This window comes from Dromiciops gliroides, chromosome 2, assembly GCF_019393635.1.
Source record: "Dromiciops gliroides isolate mDroGli1 chromosome 2, mDroGli1.pri, whole genome shotgun sequence".
In the NCBI taxonomy this organism is placed as follows: domain Eukaryota; kingdom Metazoa; phylum Chordata; class Mammalia; order Microbiotheria; family Microbiotheriidae; genus Dromiciops; species Dromiciops gliroides.
The window spans coordinates 16,012,954-16,030,436 of NC_057862.1; the positions used below are offsets into that span (position 1 = coordinate 16,012,954).

Consider the following 17,483-nt stretch of genomic DNA (forward strand, 5'->3'; position numbering starts at 1 on the left):
TCTGTGAATATGTCACCCTTGGCAAGTCATTTAATACCTCCCAGTCTTGATTTCCCATTTGCAAAATCAGGTGGGTATTGTATATGACTTTAATGGTCCTTGGAGTACAAAACTATGAGCCTATAAATTGAACCCCAATGAGGAAAGTGACTTAGTCAAGGTCCCATAGATAGTATGTGGTGAAGTTAAGATTTAAACCCAGACCTAATTAAAAGCCCAGTGCTTTAATCATTCCACTACACTAAGTTCTACACAATGGCCAGCAACATTCACAATACCGACATTGTAAAAGAGGAAGAGGAAGGAATTCTTTCGCCCTCCCCCAACCTCCACCTCCAACTGGAGGATTTATTACTGTTATAACAGGCAATTATCTGAATGATAACTTGTTATAGATTTAATCTCACACTGCTGATTCCTTCCTTTGAGTTTCTTTTTGTTCTCTCTCTCTCTCATCCACCCCTTTCTGCACCAGCCTTGGAAGCCCCAATTGTGTCCTTTAGAGTTTAGCCTGGTGAGAATGTCAGTATACTTAAGTACCTTCAAACATTAATTTAATGAACATTTTAATTTACTTTAATGCAATTTAGAGTGAAGATTTTGTCCAAAAATGTGAGTTGGAAGGGATTCTAGAGGACATCCAGTGTAAGAAATGTTAGTAATTCCCTCTCCGTTTGGGGGCAGGCATCTATTTTACAAAAGCTGCTTCTCCTTGCCTTCTCTCTTTAGGCAACTGTTACCATTCACAAGACCACAAATCCATTTATTTTTGCTTCTGTCAGTAGTTGGGAACATATGCGGGCCAGGTTCTGAAAGCTTTAGAAGTGATATCACATGGGTCCAGCAGATGGAGGTGCCGCATAGTACAAGAAAACTCTCAGGCAAAATAAATAGTATAAGATACTTCATGAGTTACAGAGCAAGATATGAGAATATTATTCCTTTGGGGAGGTACCATAGAGAGGAAAGCCAAAGGTTTGTATTTTTTACCTCTGGTGAAATCACTCACACAAACAAATTCTGATCGTGTTTGTCTAACCATACTTCTGACCCTTTTCAGAGATGAGGCATTGGTAAATTGGTCTTTTGCTTCATAGTGATTTGTCAAACAATGAAACAGAAAAGCATGTTAGTTTCACAGTCATTCGCATATCAGGTGACATTTCTACCATAGGTCTTCTCTTCTTAAGTAATAATAACACAGTAATAAAACAAACTAAACCAACCAATCAAACAAACAACTCAAGACAGCCAAGAGAAATAAAACTGTTGTTATATTAACAGAGATCTATTTCTTATAGTGTCGTCAATGTTTTATTAAGCAATGACCCTCCTGATATAAGTGTTTTCTGTTTTCATTGCTGCCTTGAAATGTATTCATAGAAAGGGAATAAAGGAGTAGGATTTTTATTTATTTATTTTTATTTTGTGTCTGATTGGTTTCTGCTTTGTCCTTGAGAAGGGTACTTTTGTCACATGAATGAAGAATTGAAGAATATGTGGCCCCCAAGCTGACAGCTCTTTGTCTTGTCACTAGCATTCAAGTGGATATCCAAAGATGGGAAGATGAGTGTCCTCTAAGACACTGGTCTCCAAAGAAAAGGTTAGTGCTAGATAACAAGGAGGTGTGGCATGAGCCAATCAGAGGGTGGGAAGATGGGTCATATCCCCACCTTCTCCATGCTAGCTAGGACTGGGTTTTATCACCAAAACAACTACATATATGCTCATGCCACGTCACTCCCCATTTCTACTACTTTCCTCCACTGGTCAATCTCCCAAACTCCCCTTTTCTCTGTCAAGTGTTGGCCCCTCAAAATAGTAATAACCTAATTGTGCTATCTGGACACCCACAGCAGCAACTGTCCAAGGACTGATGGAAAAGAATTCTAAACTCCTCCCCCAATATACTCACCCTTGTTTCCACCATTATCTCATTATTGCAGCAGCTGCCCCTAGGAGGGTGGACTTTTATCAGTGGTAGCGACTAAGAGCCCATCATCTCCCCTTTTCTTTTTGAGTGGGTCAGTCACACAGAATAAGCAGGCAAAAATGGGTTTCAATATATCACTGAATTCAATACATTACATGCTCCTTAAACCTTACCCCTTCCATACTTCCTCATTTCTGTGGAGGGTTCCCTAATTCTTCCAGTCACTCAGGTTCACAACCTTGGAGTTTTCCTAGATGTCTCTTTCTCTTTCACCCCACATCCTATCAGTAGCCAAATATTGTCATCCCCTCATTTATTGACTTTTTTTTTCTTTTTAGGAACTACCTTACTCCATGTGCACATCACCTTCCCCTTGCACTAACAGATGTCTCCATGTCAACCACCTCCCCTCCTCTCAACAAACCCCAGTGGCTTTTAGGATTGAATGCACAATCCTTTGTAAGGGGCCAGGGGCTCCCTATCAACTCCAGGTTTAAATATTACTTCATTTTTATCTCATCCATATTCATTTAAAAATGCACCACATTTATAATATACTCAATTATAAATATAGTAGAATATTTATGGAATTTTAAAATACTCAATTATATATGTTTTGGAGGTACAGTTTTCTCACAGGGGTGGGTAACCAAAAAAAAAAATTGACCACACCACGCTAAGTAGTCCGGGACTTATAGAGAGATAGATTTCTGCTATAGGCTGTGGAAAAATATTCCCCAAATCTAAAATTGTTCTGGATATTCTAGACTGGGACTTTTTAAACTTTGTTTACTCATGACTCCTTTTGGCCCAGAAAATTTTTATGCAAATCAAACATTTACTGCCATTTTTTTTATAACTCCCACATTCAGTTACATGATTCCATATAAGGTTGTTTCACACAGTTTAAGAAGCTTTGGTCTAGCCCAACTGCTTCATTTTACAGATAAGAAAACTGAGTTATAGTGAAGTTAAATGATGTCACAGAGATCACAAAGTCAGTCTCAGATCCAGCATCTGAACCCAGGTTAATTGACTCCATATTCATCATCTTTTCAGTATTCCATACTCCTCATCTAGATCAGCCATATTGTTTTACATTCAGGGAAAGTAAGCCCTAGAGAAGTAAAGTAGGTTGACTGATGTATAGAAGTAGAAAGTCAATGAGTGAAAATCTGTAACTATGTCTTCCATACTTCAAACTCAACACTTTCTTCACTACATTATAGTGCTTTAACCTAGAAAGCATTGACTAAGAATCCATAATTTCAATATCAAGAGTTTCCCAAGGGTTCAGTTCCCTATTCCTGACTTCTTCTTCTTCTTCTTCTTCTTCTTCTTCTTCTTCTTCTTCTTCTTCTTCTTCTTCTTCTTCTTCTTCTTCTTCTTCTTCGCAATGGGGGTTAAATGACTTGCCCAGGGTGTTTGAGGCCAGATTTGAACTCAGGTCCTCCCGAATTCAGGGCCAGTGTTTTATCCATTGCACCACCAGCTGCCCCTGACCTTTTCTTTTTTATATCAGGTTGGTAAGGAAAATTCTTCTTGACAAAGGACCTAAAGTCAAGTGGGCTTCTTAAATTACCTTGAAATTTATGTGGAAAAAGAATATGTGGAATCATTCTCCACATTTATCTACCTAGAAATACATAAAATAGAACTGATGAACCACTGCTCTCTAATCCCACAAATTTTTGTCAAGATACCCCATAGATTATAAACTCCTTGGGAACAGGAAAGAATTTGCCTTTTTAATGATTATCCCCTATGCACCTGGCACACAGTAAGAAAATTTAAGTCATAGTAGACACCTAAGAAACTCAGGCTAATTTATGGACTGATACTCAACTAGTTGACTAGCATTTATGTTTTGGTTTTGTTCTTCCTCTTTGTATCTCTAATGTTTAGCACAGTACCTGGAGCATGGTAAGTTCTCCATAAATACTGATTGACTTATACTCCATGTCAGTCACTACAATGAAAAAAACCCCAAATCAAGATCCTCCCTGTCCTCAAGGTACTTTGACTCTACTTGCAGCTACTGGGCTTGGGCAGGTCTGCATGTATATATTATGGTTATGTATACACATACATCTTTAGGTATATGTACACGTATAGATATGTCTAATTGATCACATATGTTGATGTGCATATACAAATAGTCATGTATTCCAAATGATCAAAGATTTAAAGCTGAAAGGGGACCTTAGAGATTAACAAACCAACCCCCTTATTTTACATATGAAGTAAATTCAGTTATAGAGAAATGAGGCCCCCTTACCTGGGTCACACAGCTAATAAAGGACAGATGTGTGTTTCCGTCTCAGTCTAACTCTTTGAAGAAAACTGAAGCAGCCTGTATAAATCAGGACAATTTTCCTCCAGGACAGGGTCATTAAGGACACTTTCTCACATTTGAGTAATCTTAACTGTTTCACTATCATGACTCACACCCCTCCCTGTTTGTTTTTTCAATCTATTCAATCAAGCTAAGCCAGTGACAGAGACTAGAACTTGGAGTCCAAAGACTTGAATCCCAATTCTGGCTCTCCCTCTTCCCACCCACGGGACCAGACAATTCCTGTAAACTCTCTGGGCCTCAGTTTTTGCGTCTGTGAAGTAAGAGGTTAAGACTTTTTTGAGTATTAAGGACCTTCCCATTTCCCATATCTGGCCATATGACCCTCAGTCCCAATGATCTCATTAGCTTAGAGGAGAACAAAAGGAGTCATCATTTACCCAAACTACTGTAGATTCCCAACACATTGTTGTGTTGTCCCCAAATGGAAAAAGAAAGCCTATAGATGAGCATTGTTCCATAGGCAGTTTTCTTTTGTCAAAGTCTGGAGAGAAGTGGCTCTGGTGGGCAGGAAAGAAAGGTTAACTTTTTTTTTTCAATATCCAGGATGATCAGTCATTTATTGGGCATGTCTCTTGTGAACTTTATAATGTCACTCTGTCGCAGAGGCAAGAAGGAAAATAAGACCCTGAATAACTTTATTCAAGAGGATAGTGAATTCTCGAGAAATCAGCCCTCTTTCATTTAGACTAATCTAGCTTTGGACAACATGGATTTTAGAAATCTTTGAGATTTAGGAACAAATGAACTACTCTGGCTTTTAGGCCTTCTGTTATCAGGTTTTTCCAGTAGGCTCAGAGGGTACCTCTGTTTCTACGTTATGGTTGAAAGCTATGGCCTCAGACAATTTTTGGATCAGCTAGGTGGCACAGTGGTGAGAGCCCTGGCCCTGGAGTCAGCAGGACATGAGTCCTCACTTGCTATCTGTCTGACAAGTCACTTAACCCTGATTGCCTCAAACATCTGGGGCCATCTCCAGTCATCCTGATATATATTTTACTAATGGACCCAGATTGCTCTGGAGGAGAAAGTGAGGCTGGTGACACTGCACAGCCCTCCCTCACTTAAATCCAATTCACTGCAATTCATGACATCACCTCCCAAGGTCTCAGGGGTCATAAGATCCCAAATATTTAGAAATGAATGACAAAGTAGAATAGCACTCCCCACCTCTTAACCCCTTCATAGGTCTTTAAACAAAGGCTGGATCACTACCTGTTAGGTGTAATTTAGAATGCCTTTTTGATTAGATGTGTGTTAGAGTGGATGGACACTGAAGTCCCTTGCACCTATGACATTCAATGATTCTCTTGCTATTTGATCAACAATATGCCAATTTAATTTCCTAGATATTATGGCTCCTTGTAGGACTGGATGCATTAGCTGTTTGAACTTAGGTGAATCACTTCCCTAACAATAGTCTTTCTTCTAACTCCAAATCTAAGATCAATCAATCAATCAACCAATGAAAAAAATCATTTAAGTCCTCACTATGAAGGAATTGGGGACATTTAATATGAAAGAAGAGAAGATTGAAACAAGATATGAAAGCATGAAGGCTGTCTTTGAGAATTTGAAGACCTATCCTATAAAGGATGGAGCAGCCTTGTTCTTCTTAGAAGCTCCAAGTAACATTTTTTTAAATGGACAAAATTTGCAGAGACTGATTTAAGTTTGATCTAAGGGTAAAGACCAAATTACTTAATGATCTTAATGATGAGAACCTCCATGAAATGGGACTTGACTACCTCAAAAAATAAAAGAACCCATTGTCTCCCATGGAGATCCTCAAGAAGAGGACTGATGACCATTTATCAATGTGTGTTGACTTTAATGGCTGTTGAAATCACGCCCCATTCCTCAATTCCATGTTTTATATGTGTATGTGTTTCTCATTGGAGTTACATTTTGGGTACAGGGTATCCCTATAATTGCCAAGATTTAATTTTTCAAGGAACTCTATATACATAAGTAATATTTATATTATTGATAACAATATAAAATAATAAATATACACATATCCCACTGCCTAAAGAGAAATAAATGACATTCTGAATATTGGTATGTTGTCTTTATCAATTAATGCCTGATTCAATTCAAAGAAGAAAAGGAACTTTGAATGGTTTTGTCTCGAAAAAAACAATGATGATTTTGGAAAAAAAGTCAGAAAATAGGTTGAAACTCTACTGACAAGATAGAAAAAAAATAAACTGAAACAAGAAAATTTCAATTAGATCATCTTTTTAACATAATAAAATCACCATGTTCTGTCCTTCTTTTCCCTTCCTTCCTTCCTTCCTTCTTTACTTCCTTCCTTCCTTCTTTACTTCCTTCCTTCCCTCCCTCCCTTCCTCCCTCCCCCTTCCATCCTTCCTTCCTTCCATGCATCTGTCCTTCCTTCCTTCCTTTCTTTTCATTTGACTTTTTTATCTTCAAAATGCTAAAGTGATTTTCTGAAAGTGCAGGTCTGACCATGTCACTCCTCTACTCATCATTGCCAGTGGCTCCCTATTGCCTTCAGGAGGAAATACAAGCTGCTCCATTTGGCTTTTGAAGTCCATTGTAACCTGGTTCTAAGCCACCCTTCCAATCTTAGTATATTCTTTACTGCCAATGGCAGATTCTCTATGCTAGCAGGATTGGCTTTTCTGCTTTTCTTCACACACAATTCTGCATCTTCTGTCTCTGGACCTTTGTTTTGGTGGTCTGCCATGTTGGGGATTCTGTCTCTGCCTCCTGAATTCCCTTTTCCTTCAAGAGTAAGATCAAACACCACTTTCTACATGATGCTTTTGGCCATGTGGCCTTTTCACCCTGGAAGCTTCTTCCACTCTGTGGCCCCTTCTTTCATTGGTTAGTTCTTCCAGGAACCTCCATGTTCGGAGATGGCTCAAGTCAGCTATGCTCACTCCTCTGTTCTTTGCCCGGTGACCTCCCTCCCCCCATTCTCTGGACTTTGTCCCCTCCCATATCTTCTTAGCCCTCATTTATGTTTTATCTCCTTTTATTAGAATGTAAGCTCCCTGAGGGAGGGAGGGGAATATTATCTTTCTTTTTGCTTGCATTTCTACCCACAATATTTGGCATATAATAAATATGTAATAAATGCTCATCGATTGGATTTGACTTGAAGCCTTTCCTGATTATGCCATCTGTTAGTGCCCTCTCTTTTCCAACTACCTTGCATTTATTTAGTAAATACTTAACCATGTAAATGTCCTTTGTGTTTCCTGCTGCAATGATCCTCCTCATGTCTCTCTGCAATAGAATATAAGCTCCAGGAAGAAAAGGAAGTTCCATTGTACCATTTTTATCCCTAGGACCCAGCAAAATGCCTGAGACTCAGTAGATGCTTCCTAAATGCTTTTTAGATTGACTGCTTGATTATCTGAGGCTTAAAAGCACAGTCTGAATATATCCAGTGGTGGGTTTGACCTACTCACAGTATTGTACAGTGGGAGAAGTGGGTGAAGGGTGAGGACCTGGATTAAAAAAATAGTTCATTTCTTCAATTGAAATTGTAATAATTTTTGAAAATGTAACCCATGATTTTGGTGGTATAAAAACTGTTTTAACATATTTTTAAAGAGTGTAAGGAGCTTCTCATTTGGGTCAGGTTATAACACTATGATGTAAGAGTTCCTTCAAATTATGCTCACTTTATACTTGATGAACTACAATAACAACAACAAAAAGAATGAACTTATTTATTTAGGGTCATGCCTCTAGTTAGTTTTGGAGGAAAAATTTGAACCCAGGAGATTTTTTACTTCGGGTCTAGTACTTCTGTCCACTCTTATGTCGCTTCTCTGACATGACCATCCTGATTTATAAATGCCAACACCACATTGTATATGAAAATCATATTTGTTTCCAGGCCCAGCAAGCCATTTAAAATGTTTATTTCAGGGCTGTTAAGTGAAAGGAAAATTAGACTTCATCCATTTGGCCCCATGCAAGAGACATGAACCATTGGGTGAAAGTTGAAGATGGTTAGATTTAAGCTTGGTATCATAGGATCATAACAATTAGCGCTGGAAGGGATTTTAGAAAACATCTAGGACAGTCTCCTAATTGTTACAGATAAGGAAACTGAGGGAGAGAGATGTGAAGTGACTTGACTTGGTCATTTTCTCTGGCTGCTCTCGATCCTTTCTTTCCTGTACCTTCCTTTAAGTCTCAACTAAAATGCCACTTTCCTCCAGAAAACCTTTCCTTATCCCTGTTTTATTCTCATGCCTTTCCTTTCTACATTATTTCTGTTTTTATCCTATATATATATATATATATATATATATATATATATATATATATATATATATATATATATATATATATCTTGTTCATATTTGTTTGCTTGTCTCTCCCATTTGGTTGGGAGCTTCTCTGTATCCCCAGCATTAAGCGCAGTAGCTGGCCCATGGTAGGGACTTAATAAATGTTACCTATTGACTGACTGAGTGACACAGGGTCCTTGACCCCAAATTCAGGATTAGTATGTTCTCACCATCCTGCTTTCAAGTAATGAGAGACATTAAAAATTAAACAAAATACCATGAGAATCATCTTCAACAAAGAATTACTAAACATTTACTATGTGCCAAGTACTGTGAAGCAACTGCTTAGTCCTTGGTGGTAGTCCTCAAGCAAAAGCAAGAGGTCCATTTGTCGGGCATTTAATAAAGGATCTTCTTGGACAAATGTGGGTTGGACTGGATGCTCTCAGTTCATCCTTGGCGAATTAGGTTATTAAGTTCATTCTACATTATTTGACATTCACTCCCTGAATTTACTAATGAATTTAAGTGAATATTCCTGATTTATACATTATCTTTGGGATGTTTACCTGAATAAGCAGTATTATAGAGTAGACACTAGATGGGGTAGGTGACTATGCTTATACACAGGAAGACACGGTTAAATCCCACCCCCGACACTCACTAGCTTTGTGACTGCGACCAGATTCCTTCACCTCTGAGGGTCTTCATGAAACTCCTGGGAATTTGCCTACTTATGAATAGCTATGTCTATGATTAAAGAAGCTTGCACCCTGGGAGTTCTCTGTGCTGAGCAAATCACAGTCCTTGTGCATGTGTACCACTTTATTTATCTCCTTGGAAATTGTCTCTGTACTTAATTCTGTCAAAGTCTTTGTCTCTCAAATATCCAGATATGGGAGATCTTGATGATTACCCTCATTCAGTCCCTCAGAACTTCTTTCTTAGATTATTGCAATACCCTTCTAACTGATGACCTGCCATAAGCCTTCCCACACTTGATTCCATGCTCCAAATGGAGCTGCCAAAATGATTTAACTTGCATAGTGGATCTAAAGCCAGTCTGGGGAGTAAGGAAGATTTGGATTCAAGCTTGGTCTCAGACATATATGTGCTGTATGCTCCTAGGCAAGACTTGTGCATAGGAGCCACCCTTTTTGCCCCTAATGCAACACTCAATAAATGCCTGTGATTTCCTGCTACCTCTACAATTATTTAGAGCTTTTTATAGCATGATTCATTCCTGGTTTTCTAGTTTTTTGACTATTTCCATCCATGAATGCTACAGTATAGCAAATGGGGTCTGCTTGCTAATTTTTTTCATGCATGGCCCTTCCTCTTTTGTCTCCATTCCTTTGCACTGGTTGCTCCCGATGCATCAAATCTTCTCCTATGTCTCTCTTCTTAGAATTTCAGGATTCCTTCAAGATTCAGTTCAAAATGCACCTTGTAGAGGAGATGATTTCTAATGTTTGCAGCTGTTAGTGCCTTCCCTACTAAAGTTACCATCCAATTGCTTTGAGTATTTGGGCAAATTTCTCATTTATGCAGATGTCTCCCCAATTAGCATGCCAACTCACTGAGGACGTGAGCTTATTTGTCTTTGTACCTGCAATGGAGATCCCAGTTCCTGGAACATAATGAGCATTTAATAAATGCTTCTCAGCTAAATAATAATAATAATTGATGAACAGAATCATAGTTTTAGAACTGAAAGAGATTTCGGAGACGATCTAGTCTAAGGCCTTCATTTTCTGTATTTGGAAACTCAGAACTACTGAAGTTAAGTGATTTGCCTGAGGCCATGTAGTTAGTTAAATGTCAGAGGTGTTCTCTGATTCCAGGTAGTGACAGGCCCACCAGGTATGAACTTCACTAGCTTCAAGATTCAGTCTTCTTTCCACTGTACTATGGAGCATCTGAAGATCACTGTCTTTGTCGCTATAAACTCACTTCAGAGAATTTGTAACTGTTCTGTAAAATCATACTCCAAACTTACAAGTCATTTTCACTCAAGTCAGCCTCTTTAGTTTCCTTGTTTTCTATTGGGTTGTCACAATGGGCTACAGAATACAAATGCTACTCATTCAACTTCTCAACTATTTCTTTAATTAAATTACATGCAGGTTAAGTAGGGAACAGAAAATTGGATTTTTAAAATGAGTTCAACTTTACTGACTTTTGTTGCTTTTCTAATTTTCCCCCTATTTTGTCTCATTTTCTTTATTTTTATATAGTGACAAGAGATTTGAAGAGATGGATGTCCAGAAAAATCTCATCCCATTCTCAGAGCAGCCACTAATAACCTCTTTATGCTTAAGTGAACTCGCTTCCTCTGTCATTTGGATGCTATGAGACTCAACGACTATCTGCAAATTACCTTAAAATTCCTACAGGAATTAAGTATAGTCAGAGCATGGTGCCATGGCTTACTATTATCCCTCATTAGAGAAGCAATTAACAAACAACTGTTAAGCACCTACAAGGAGACACTGCTGAGGATAAATAAGAAAATAGATGAAATCAGTTCCTGCCTCAAGGAGCTTACACTCTAATGTAGTATAATGGTAGCCAGCCTTCAGAGTCTTGGATGTACACTGACTGTGTACCCTTGGGAAAAACACTCACCCTCTCAATGCTATAGGAAACTCTCCAAGTTTATAAATTGTAAAGAATTTATTGGCCTGTATTGGGAGGGACTTTTTTGTCTAGAAGTTCCCTATTAATAAAATACAGGTCTACTCCCTAACACTTTAGAGAGGTTTCTAAACTTGATTGTCATTACAATAGCATTTTGGGTGAGAGTTGTATGTCTGACTTCTAAAAATAATACAGGGCTTGCTAAAGAAGCTCATGTATATCCATTTAATAGAAGTGCTACTTGAGTAGAATAAGCATTTCAGGATGAAGGGTGTCTCTTGCACTCAATCAACAATTATTTTATTTTATTTTATTTTATTTTGGTGAGGCAATTGGGGTTAAGTGACTCACCTAGGGTCACACAGCTAGTAAATGTCAAGTGCCTGAGGCCGGACTTGAATTCAGGTCCTCCTGACTCCAGGGCTAGAGCTCTATCCACTGTACCACCTAGCTTCCCCTAACCAATAATTCTTAATGTCATTACAATGGAAAACTGTTATTCTTTTTCCATAATATTAGCTGTGCATATTTTAAATGGAATATGCACAGTAGTATAATGGACCCAGTGTTACATTTTGGGCCACAAGTACTAGATAGTGGAAGAGTGGCTGGAGAACAGTTTTTTTTTTTTTTCCTGAAAAAAGATCTAGAGGTTTCAGTGGATCACTGACTCAATATGAGTCAACAGTATTATATGATGCCCAAGGAAATGAATGTATTCTTGGGAAGCAATAAGTGAAGAACAGTGTCTGGGATTAGGAAGGGGGTTTCACTGTACCATGCCCAAGGAAGACAACATCTTTAAAAGTGTAATTAGTTACGGATGCTACAGTTTATGAAGGGCATTGATGATCTGCATGTACCCAGAGGAGGGTGACTAGATTGCTGAGTTTGTGCCAAACGAAGATGGGCTGAAATAAGTGATTATGTTTAGGTTGAAAGAGAGAAAGCTTAGTAGGGACCAGATGGTTATTTTCAAGTATTTGAAAGACTACTTTATGAAAGATATGCGACTTCCTCCTGGCCCCACAAGGAAGTCTCAGAAGCAGTAGGTATAAGGTTCAAAGAAGACGATTTAGGCTTGAGGTAAGAAAACAACAACAGAAAACAACTATATAATAATTAGTGCTATCTAAGAGCATCTCAAGAGGGAGTAGCTTTCCACCTATTGGAGTTCTTTAAACAAAGACTAGATGAACTGTGGTCAGGGATAGTGTAAAAACAATTCTTTTTCAGGGATTAATTGGCCTTGGGTGCCCTCCCATTCTGAAAGTCTATGATCCTGTCAATCAAGCATACCATCCCTTTCAGAAATTCACAAAGTAGAGCCTAAAGTCAATGCAAATTCAGGTGGGTTCTTCTTCCCTTTCACAGCTATCTATTCTGTGTCATGTTTTAAGTAGTACATTCTGAAACTTTCCAATCCGTAGACAATATGCAAATTGAATTGTCCTTAAAATAATCATCTGACCCAATGGTACAATAAATGGCAAAGGTCAATATCATACAAAATGCATCAGGTGGACAAGATCAAAACCCATACTCATCACTTTAGTTATCCTATGGATATAGGAACACTTGTTTGAATTCAAGGTTTTCTTTCAATAGTTGGGAATGTCAACTCAACTTACTGGAGGATCAGCATCTTGAGCAAAAACAGTAGTTATTAGCGTGCCCTTGACTGCATCTGGAGCCACCATCCCTTTGTAGAGATGTTTGGAAAACACCGGAGGATAATCGTTCATATCCTGTAAAACAAAATTTGTAGTTGAGTCCAAACCAGGTTAGAAAGGAAGTAGCAATGGCTCGTTCAGCCTCTACCTATTCACTCTTTTTGGATTATAGAACCCATTTGCCACTGTCAGCTTCTTGTACTCAATTCCATTATTTTCACATCAGTTTGGAACCCAAGAGGATATGGCCAGATTCCCCATACAATTTTAATGTGTGAGATAGCAACAGAAGGCAATTCAGCTTCTAAACACAATCTGTCACCCAGGAAAAGAAAACCCTGAGAATCTTGTGACAAAAACTTCCTTAGATGCTTCCAATCACATGGCTTAAAAGTTCTAAGTCATTAAAGGACTTTGAATATCTGTTTCAAAAAATGCTAAGCCGGGAGATAGGTGATTAAAAGCAACATCAACAACTTGGGAAAACCCTCCTCATTGGTTTTGTTGAAATAGGAAATTTTTTATCCAGTGATCAAAAAGGTCATTGTTAGACATCAACAAAAGAAAGATAAGTATTCACTGATTAATTAAATAATCGATAGGCACTGGATATGCACTAACTATATTTTAGGCACAGTACTGAGCTCTGAAGATACCACAGAAATAAAGAATGTTACCCCTCCCCTTAAGGAACATACACTCTAATGGAAGAGAGAATACATGCATATACAGGTATGTATAAGACACATGAGCATTCAATCAGTCAACTAATAAGCATTGATTAAGTATGTCCTATATGGCAGACATTATGCTAAATATTCGAATTCAAACAGAAAAAGAAAATGATCTCTACCCTAAGGTGCTTTACATTCTAATCATGGAAATGACATGTACATTTAAAAAGGTATATTCCAGATAGACAAATAGATAGAAAGACAGATAGATAGATGATAGACAATAGATATAGGTATAGATATCTGGAACATATTATATTTGGAACATATATGACAATACCTGGAATTTATAATACACGCACACATGCATTCATGCATTCATATACATGCATAATGCATACATACATACATACTAGATAGAAAGTAACCTTGAGGAGAAGGTTTATAGGCAGTTAAGGGAATTGAAAAAGGCCTTCTAGAGAAGGGTAGTTTTGAACTAAGCATTGAAAAAAGTTACAGATTCTAAGAGGAAGAGTTGAGGAGGGGGAACATTACAGGCATGGGAGATCACTACTGAAGATGTTCAGACCTGCTTAATGGAGAGTCATATCAACACTGGGTAGCTCTGCTATAAAGGGTATTCTTATTCAGGTTTATGCATTAGGCTATGATTCTGGGAACTCATTTCATCACGGATATGTTTGACACAATTAGAATAGATTTTATTATTCCCCACATTGGTACATGAGAAAATGAGGCTCAGGGAAGTATGTACTGTTAGTGTCAAAATCAGACCTAGAATCCCAGGCCCCTGATATCTAAACTCTAACCCAACTACATAGACTCTCCACCGTTGCCTGACCCTTTTGTGTTAGGAATGAAAAACAATCCTTAGACTATTAAATATTTCAAAGATGATTTTAATTCTAGTAATTTCTTATGCTCAAACATTGAGACCCCATCAAAGATCAAGGACACTTTGACCCAAGGCTAATTTTTAATTGATTATCAGGGCCTTTGAACTAACCCTTTCTCACTTGCTGTTATACCCATAATCCTACAGAGTCTTTGGTATTTGCTCTGATAAAACTATTTCATGGACAATGCAAAGTGAAGAAACACTAATTAAGTGGCTATAAACTCCTTTCCACAAAGGGGTCAATGCAATTATTGAACTGCTGTTAAACATAGTTCCTTTTTATGTTTACAGCGCACTAGACTTTTAAAAAGCAAAACTGAAGGAACTCACATAAGGATGATAAGGCCCGAGCCAAAGATAACCCTCTGGCCAAGTAAAAATACTCTCTCCCCTTTGCCTGTTATAAATATTTTGACCAGAGGAAGTATGATGTAGGAGACAGAGAGATAATCTCAAAGCCAGGAAGATCTGGGTGTAAGTCATGCTTCATCCCTATATAATGTGAACCAGAAGAAATCACTTAATCTTTCAGTGCCCCAGGTAACTCTCTAAAAGCTTCCCAACCATTAAAGCAAGTTATAAATGGAATTAGCTGCCTCAGAGGCACTTAAGACCTTCAGATAAAGCTTGGGCGACTGCTAGTATTGAGGGTTGGATTTGATAGGCTCTGAAGTCCCTTCAAATTCTGAGATTCTGGATTATATGAAGCAGGAAATGGTAATGTCATCCTGAGAACAGGGATTTACTAGTGCAAGTCCTCTCCCCACTTCCGCTGAATTATAGTTGTTGCAAGAGATCACAGTGGACATCTATTCTAGCCCACACCTGAAAAAGGAATCCTGTCTTTTGATTATAGTTTAAAATTGGTCATTGAGCCTTTGCTTAGTGACATCCAGTGATGGGGGAGACACCTTCACTCCATTCCACGACAGTTTTAATGGTTGGCAAACATTTTTTCCTGACTTCAAACTTAAATATTCTTTCCAACTCCTATCAAATCTAATCACTTTCCCATTCGACAGTCCTTCAAAAATTTGGACACAGCTCTCATGTCCTTCTTTTCCAGGCTAAAGAACTTCACTTCCTTCAACCAGTATTGCTATGTCCTGAACCCAAGACCCTTCAGCCACCTTGAGACTGCCATCTTTGTAGTTACTCTCAGCAGCTTCTAACCTTGCCACTGTGAGCTTAAAAAAAATATGAATGCCGATGACTATATTCCAACATAATATATTTCCTTTGTAATCATATGTATTTCATTTTATGAATTTATAAACACTATTCTTAGAAGGGATCCATAGTTTCAAGCTGATAATTTAGTAGGGTTCAGGACACAAAAACATGTGAAGAAGCACTATACTTCCTCATCAATGTCAGTCTTAAACAATAGTGCCCAGCATTAAATGCAATGCTCTATGTGTGGTGTGACCTGGAATCAGACCAATAAACAGCTTATTCCTTGAAGCTGCCCCTTTCTTTATGTAGCCCATATCAAATATCTATACTCAGATTTAGGAGCCAGGAAGAGGAATGAGGGGACATAATACAAAAAGAAAATCCCACAAAATTTGGCCTCATGTTTATCAAATCAAGTCAATAAGCATTTATTAAGTTCCTACCATATGCACAAGGCACTGAGCTTTGTTGAGATGAAACCCATGACTTCTATGTGATTCTGGATAAGTATACTTTAGTTAAAAAGGAAAGGGGCAAGTAAAATGGTTGGAGAGTATCAGTGTGTCTGAAGTATTATATTCATATATAGAAATCTATTATCCATGAGGAGGGGAGATCTCTGGTAGAGTACATATGAATGAATACTTGTGGAGGGGGGAAAGTGATTTGATTATCAGATTATTCAGTTCACCATAACATTAATTGCAGGGGAATTTGAATATTTCAGGGTTTCCTCCTTTAAAAAATAATATTGTCTCAACAAAAAGAAAGAAAAATACTTAGGGTCATCCATTTAGATAGTAGAGTGGATAGATTGTTGCAAGCTTTTCTGAAGGACAGAGATTAGAGTCTCAGGATGGACAGTGATGGATAGACTGTTATCCGTATCACTGGAGAGAAAACCCATATTGACGAGATCATGGAAACCCACATCATTGAACCATTGTCAGATGAGCTGCTTCCCTTTCTGAGGGGGAGAGGAGTTTCTCTGGATTCAATTTTCAATTCACTACACAATAGACTTAAAAAAAATAATTCCACAACATTGATTAATTATTCACCAAGCTGAAGCCATAAATAGTGGGAACTCATTAAAGGATGGGCTTTTGCCTCTTTATTTTCTGTACTTGCCAAGATGAGTTAGTAATTCAAAACTGTTATTGTAGCCATATCTTTCTTTTATGACACACTGAGCAGACACCCCTTATGGGGTTGTGATCCATGATTGGCCCTAAGATGTCCAGCCAATTGTTCATCTGTCTTCTGGAATATATCATTTCAGACAAGTGAATGTGACTAGATAGCAATGGTGTCTGGTGGAAACTATGGCTGGTTCTCAATGCAGCCCAGGATATCTGAAGGAAGCCTCCAAGAAAACATTTCTCCGTAAAAAACTTTTCTTGAATGCAGTGAGTAATGGAGAAGCTGCTCTCCCCACAGCTCTTTTGTCTTTTCTTCCACTAGAGGGTGGTCTTATTCAATCAGAAAAAAGAGCAATTGACAAAATCACCATCATGTCTTCTCCATATGATGAGATCATACTATGGGCCCATCCAAGCCTACTTCCACATGCTTGATAAAAGTGATCATGCACAGTTTATCAGGACTACTTATGGATGTATACTGAGGTTTCTTGTAGAAAAGCTGTGGTAGTTTCTTTTAAAAAGAGATGTACTTGGCTGGTTTTGAACTATTTAGTTTCAAAAAAATAATCATAGCATTTTAGAGCTGGCCCAACTTTATATTTTCCAAGTTCCTGAGATTCAGGGAAGGTGAGTGACTTGCCCAATATCACAAAGCATGAAAAAATTGGAATTAAAATTCCAGGGAGAGAA

At 38.1% G+C, this 17,483-nt stretch overlaps 1 protein-coding gene across 1 annotated transcript in view; it reads right to left on the minus strand.

The window, feature by feature from the left end:
- Positions 1 to 17,483, minus strand: part of PCDH15 (protocadherin related 15) — a 2,141,593-nt gene that overhangs the window by 187,269 nt on the left and 1,936,841 nt on the right. The window contains exon 25 of the mRNA XM_043982395.1: positions 12,838 to 12,954. Coding sequence (XP_043838330.1) covers positions 12,838 to 12,954 — 117 coding nt within the window. The remainder of the gene's footprint in view (positions 1 to 12,837; positions 12,955 to 17,483) is intronic.